This window comes from Camelus ferus, chromosome 35 (genome assembly GCF_009834535.1).
Source record: "Camelus ferus isolate YT-003-E chromosome 35, BCGSAC_Cfer_1.0, whole genome shotgun sequence".
Taxonomy (NCBI): Eukaryota; Metazoa; Chordata; class Mammalia; order Artiodactyla; family Camelidae; genus Camelus; species Camelus ferus.
The window spans coordinates 14993810-14999859 of NC_045730.1; the positions used below are offsets into that span (position 1 = coordinate 14993810).

Below are 6050 nucleotides of genomic sequence, written 5' to 3' on the forward strand. Positions count from 1 at the left end.
GTTGCCTGTTGTCATAATGGATCATAGTTTCCCAAATCATTTCCTTGTTTTGAAATAACAAACATTCTGAAGCAATTGAGTCAGTGTGACCAGATCTGTGCAAGGAGGTCTGGTCCATGGCTGCAGAGGGTGACCAGCGTCCATGACGTCATTCAGCAGGGTGGCCTCGCTGAATGTCCACTGCCACCATTATTCATTTCTTCTCTCTGAGGGACCTTTACCATTGGACGAGACTACAGAGCACTTAGCCCCACGGCCACAGGAAAGCCCTTCATTGCTGATTCAGGTATCACCCCTCAGGTAACGTGCAGCCGGACAGGCCTCAGTCTGTACCCTGAGTACAAAAGTCATATCTTCTGAACCAAAAAACTGAAGGACAGAATATTGAAAGCTGGACTTGTGGGAAACTTGGAAACTACAGTTGTCATACTTCTGACTCAGTAAGTGATGGCAACTCCTTAGCTGGCGGACAATGATGTAATCATTGCAGAGGGCAGAGCGCCTTCTTTGTTTGCCTTCTTGACTCATTACCATGAGACAATGTCACACCATTTCTGGCTGAAACGCTGGAAGTTTTCACGTTGTTTTTCGAAGTTAGCCTGTGTTCCAACAGACAGAGAAGCAGCAGCAGTTGCAATGGATCCATGGAGAGAGACATAAATGGAAGCAGAGAACAATGATGAAGTTCCCAACGGTGGAAATCATGAAGCTTCCTAGAATTCAGCATTCATGGGGGAAGAAATTCACTGGGCGAATGTTCCATTAACGTCTTCACACCTGTGGGTGGATAAGCGATGTGCTATAAACCATGATGACAGTGTACACACTGTCCAATTAAACTTAGTCAATCTGACACATATGTGGTGGTTTAGATTATTGTTCATAGGCTGCATGATGATTAGGGAAAACAGTAATTAGTTTATGCGAACGAATGTAATTAGTATTATTTGCACAATGAGCCACTTTAGAATACTTATTTTCTTCTTTTCTTTTTCTGCATTCTCTGGTATGGGGAATCAGAATCAGAATCACTATTTCCTCTCAATCCTTGCTCCATTTTCTACCCAACTCATCCTATGTACCACTGCAGAGCAAAGCCCTGAGTTCCCCCAAGATTTGCCCACCGTCATCACCCAAGGGAAGAGCTTCTTGAAGTGAAAGCTTAGATCATTGACTTTAAATACTTCACTTTTTTTGAAGAAGAAAAGGGTGGAATTTAATCCTTATTTATAGGACACTGCAAGATATGAAATTCCACATAGAAATTAGAAACCCATGGACAGGAGAAGCTTCATACAGTATGTACAGTTTGGAACTGTTCAAGTATAGTTTTGTTGTAAAAAGTGCTACAGTAACAAGCCACATTTAAAAAGAGTTTTTAGTAGAGAAACAGTAAGACAAACTTAAACCAAACAGAGCACACAACAAACAACTTTACGCCTCAGCTGTACAATCTAAAAGTTAAAGGTCCCAGCAGTGCCATCCTGGACTTGGAATGTATAGACTTCAGAGGTAGTTTCTGGCACAACATTTTGATCTTCCTCTTCCTCTACAGAGAAATACTTCTCAATCAGATTTAATGAAGCTTTGTACACAGACTCATTTTCATGGTTTTGTAGCGCTTCACTTTTGTCCAAACCTCCATGTTTTTCAATCATTATACTTAGTTTCTCAGTTTCACCTAATTTCTCAGCAGCCTGAAAGATATTTGAAATGGCATCGAGAATAACCAGAATAATCTTGGTATCTTTCCCACTTAAGATGTTCATCAATGGTTCTATGATGTCACAATGAACCAGGTATACGATCTGTTCAGCTGTTCCACCGCTTGTGTAATTGGTCACAGCCCATACAGCTTCCTTTTGCGTCTTAAAGTCTGCCTTGGAGAGAACGCCAACAAGGAACGGGACTAACCCATGGTCTACAACTTGCTGCATCTGGTCCTGGCGGCCAGCCGTGATGTTTGACATTGTCCACGTAGCTTCCTTCTGAATGTTAGTTTTGGAGTTTGTTAGCAGACTGGGAACGATGGCAAGTGCTCCCGCATCTATTACAACCTGAGTCTGCTCGTCTGTCCCAGGGACAATATTTCCTGTGGCTCTTAGCGCAGGAGTCACAGTTGGCAGTTCAGCAGCTCCTAAAAGCTTCACAAGTTGGGGTACAAACCCTGTCTTCACAACCATTTCAATTTGTTCATTTGGACCGTCAGTAAGGTAGGAAATGGCCCAGCAGGTATCTGCTAATACTTCCGGATCATCGTGATGCAGGAGACGAACTAAAGTAGGAAGAATCTGCTCAACAGCATCCGACGGGGTTGCGGGATTCTTGCTGTGACAAAGGTTTGAAAGTGTCCAGATTAAGATTACGTAAGTAACCACGTGCTAAAGATGACACATCAGGAACCACAAGAAGAGCTAACAGCGGGTCAACTGCACCAGACTTGATAACCAAGTCTCGAAACACTGATCCATCACCTGCAACGTTCCCTGGAGCCCACACAGCTTGTTCACTGATGTGAGCGTGGGGCGATGCCAACGGAGAAATGAATGCTGGGACAGCACTGCCATCTACCACTGCCTTGGTCTGTTCTAATGTCCCGGAAGCAATGTTAGTGAGGGCCCAGGCAGATTCAAACTGAATGGGACTACAATCAGTTCTGCTCAAGAAGGACACAAATTTTGGAATCAAACCAGCCAGGATTACACTGTCTATGGGGGCCTGCTTTTCCCTAGAAAGCAGTTTCCTAGCAGCTTGAGTAGTTGGAGCTGGCTTTCCAAATTGTTGCTATTTATACCTTTGACAATGTCATCAACAGACCAATTTATGATGCCCTGGTTGGTGTGGTTTTCCTGCAGTGGAGAAGTAACGTCATCGGGAAAAGAGCTGACATTTCTCCTTGTCAGCATCTGGTGGTCCTTCTTGGCTTTCCTCAGCTCCACATTAACTTCTATTCGGCGCCGCCTCATTTCTGTACTGTCGTTCCCCTTTTCTTGAATGTGTTAAGGCGGGCAGCTGGTGAATTAGCATTCTCATTGGTGGACATGGTTATGAGACAAAGGGAGAAAGCTCCACAGCTGGCTCAGGCTTCCACAGGAGGCGGTGCGGTGCGCACAAGCTGCGGGTGAGCTGCCCTCAAAACGTCCACCATGGTCAGCCAGAAGACGGTGTCAATACTTCACTTCTAACACATGCGTTTAAAGTTATATAATTTTTCCTCCAAGCACTGCTTTAGTTGCATCCTAGGGATTTTGATGTATCATATTTTTATTGTCATCTGAACCAAAACATTTTCTAATCTCCACTATGATTTCTTCTTTGATCCATGGCTTATTAAAAAGTGTGCTGCATCATTTTAAAATATTTGGGGGAGTTTCTAGTTGTTGTTGTTATTATTATTATTAAAGTTCTGTTTACATTTCTTGGAATCAGAGAGCATAGTCTTATGATTTCTGTCTTTTGAAACTCATCAAGAAATTCATTTATGAGAATTCTACTTTGTTCCTCATGTCCTTGCAAATAATGCATATTCTCCAGTTGTTGGATGTAGTGTTCCTTAACCATTGACTAGGTTGAGTCAGTGAATAGTGTTGTCCAAACCTTTATATCCTTGTTTGTTGTTCATCTGTTTGTTCTATCAATTACTAGGACAGGTGTGTTAAGATACCCAACTATGTTTATAAATGTTAAAATTTCTTTTTTAACTTCTGTTATTTTTTACCACATTATTATGTACATATTAACTTAGAATTGTCTTTTTTTTATATGATAATACGTGTAATCTAAAAAATGATACAAATGAGCTTATTTACAAAACAGAAACAGACTCACAGACACAGAAAACAAACCTACGGTTACCAAAGGGGACAGAGTGGGGAGGGAGGGGTAAATTAGAAGTTTGGGATTAACAGATACACACTGTCATATATAAAATAAACCAGGACATACTATATAACACAGGGCACTACATTCAATGTCTTGTAATAATTTATAATGGAAAAGAATCTGAAAAAGAATATATACATATGTATACACATAACTGAATCACTTTGCTGTTCGCCAGAATCTAACACATTGTAAACTATGTTAACGTAAACAAACAAACAACAAAAAAAGAGAAACTATGATACATTATCACATCTGACAGCTACACTTGCACCTATTATCACCCAAGCTGACAGCTCAAGCAGATCTGGCCAGCATGTGTACCTGACCTTGCCTGTTCGCTCAAAGTACTACACACATGTAGTGCTTAGACTTTCTGTACAGCTGTGTGTGATAAAAAAAAAATCACAGGGTGAATTTAAATATATAAACACCAGTGCAGAACTGCATCCTCCTAGTCAATGACACATATAGGAGACATTAAATAGGCACAGAAATGACAAAGGAATATACTGAGAATTGCACAAAAATGAGTTACTTGGCAGCACAAGGCAGGGATTGGTTAATGTCTATCACTGCGTATATGGACTGTTCCACCTTCATGCTCTGCTTACTGCCAGGGAGCCCTTCCTGATCCCAAGATTCAGGTGAAAAGGCCCTCTAATCCTGCCTGGAGAAGGTGCTCCTCCTCAGCTGCCTCTTCATCCTTTATCAGTGTCAGTAACTGCAATAAGCCAGGGGCTGGGCCATCCTCTGACAGAGCAAACTTCCCGCGCGGGGTTCTGGGGACTGCTCCAGCAGTGATTTGGTCTAGGCGGGCCTGATTCACAACTTCCCGCTCAATTACATCTCTCTCTACCAGTTTCTGTAATAAAGGCTCCAGCCTCAGCACGTAAGCAATTTTTCTTCACCCTTTTGGTAAGTAGTCAGATATTTGACCTGCAACTCCCTAGGATTATCGATAACCCCAAACACCTTCTCAAGAGCCTGCACGCATTCAGGAACTGTAATTAATGGATTGTTTATCTTGAGGACACGAATAATATCAGATGCTGGGCCTCTAAGGCTCTCTAGCAGTCTCCTCTTCTTGGGATCTAATACCTGCCATGTCTTCATCATTTGAGTGGTATGAAACAGGTAGGATTCAAATTCTTCTTCCTGTTTCTGGAGGATCACTGCCTGAGAATACTCTCAGCTTTTTGTATTTCAGGTATTGCAGAAGCAGGCTGAAGGGCCTTCACCTAAGGCCTAGTGCCAACATAGGGGCCCGCATTTCTGGGATCATGTCCTGGTCTAGGCCAAAAGGATCGTTTCCATATCCCAGAGCTCTGGTAAACTCGCCCAGTGTCATGCCCTCTCCCTCTTAAGAATTCATTTAATCTGCTTAAAAATTCATTATCTGGGTCAGGGGGCTTAAAGATCACTCTCCAGGCACCCCCTTTTCCGGGTATCTCTTTGGGGACCAGAGCATGACTAGTCTCCTCAGTAAGCCCTATTAAGGCTACCTTCCTGTGCTCGTCCCCCCCGGAACATCCTCCCGAGCAGTCGGTACTCGCCCAAGGGAGCTAAAGCAGCTCGCAGGGCCTCATCGATTTCCGCCACGTTACAGGTCTGGGGGATGCCGGCAATCAACAGCGCTTTCCGAGGGTTCACATCCACCCCTTCACGAAACCAGTCTTCCAAAAGCCTCAGCGTCACGGTCCCAAAACAACAGATTTAAATGCCGATTTCTCCGGGACACTGACGCCACCGAAGTTCACAGTTCTCCTCCGTGGTACCCTAGTTAAGTGTCGTCAACATCCGGAGTTCAGAAGGGCCTCTCTCCGCCTCGGGCGCCCCGCAGCGGACGGCGGGGTCCCGCTCCCACCCACCCCTCCCCCCCGGCTGTCATCTAATTGTCCGCGTCTGCAGTGCATCGCTGGCGGCCGAGGCGCCAGGGTCAGCTCCCGATTCTTCCCGGAGGCCAGGCCGAGGAGCGAGAAGGTGGCCTCTCCGCTCCGAAGGGGACACTCGCGAGGGATACCGGGGCTGCGCAGAGGCGCGCGGGGTTGAGGGGGGGGTGGCGGTCGGCCGATCGCTGCGGCGCTGAGGAACGACTGAGCGTTCCGAGCGGCGGGCGAAGCACCGGGGGCGAGGCTTCGAGCAGCGCTGAAGCGGCCAGGCCCGCA

At 45.0% G+C, this 6050-nt stretch overlaps 1 protein-coding gene across 1 annotated transcript; it reads right to left on the bottom strand.

Moving 5' to 3' along the window:
* Positions 1 to 1215: 1215 nt before the first annotated feature.
* On the bottom strand, positions 1216 to 3139 carry LOC102509158 (importin subunit alpha-1-like). The gene is given in 4 exon segments (XM_032473846.1): positions 1216 to 2354; positions 2356 to 2759; positions 2762 to 2989; positions 2992 to 3139. Coding segments are annotated over 4 exon segments (1584 nt in total). The 5' UTR covers positions 3044 to 3139; the 3' UTR covers positions 1216 to 1454.
* Between the last annotated feature and the right edge of the window lie 2911 nt (positions 3140 to 6050).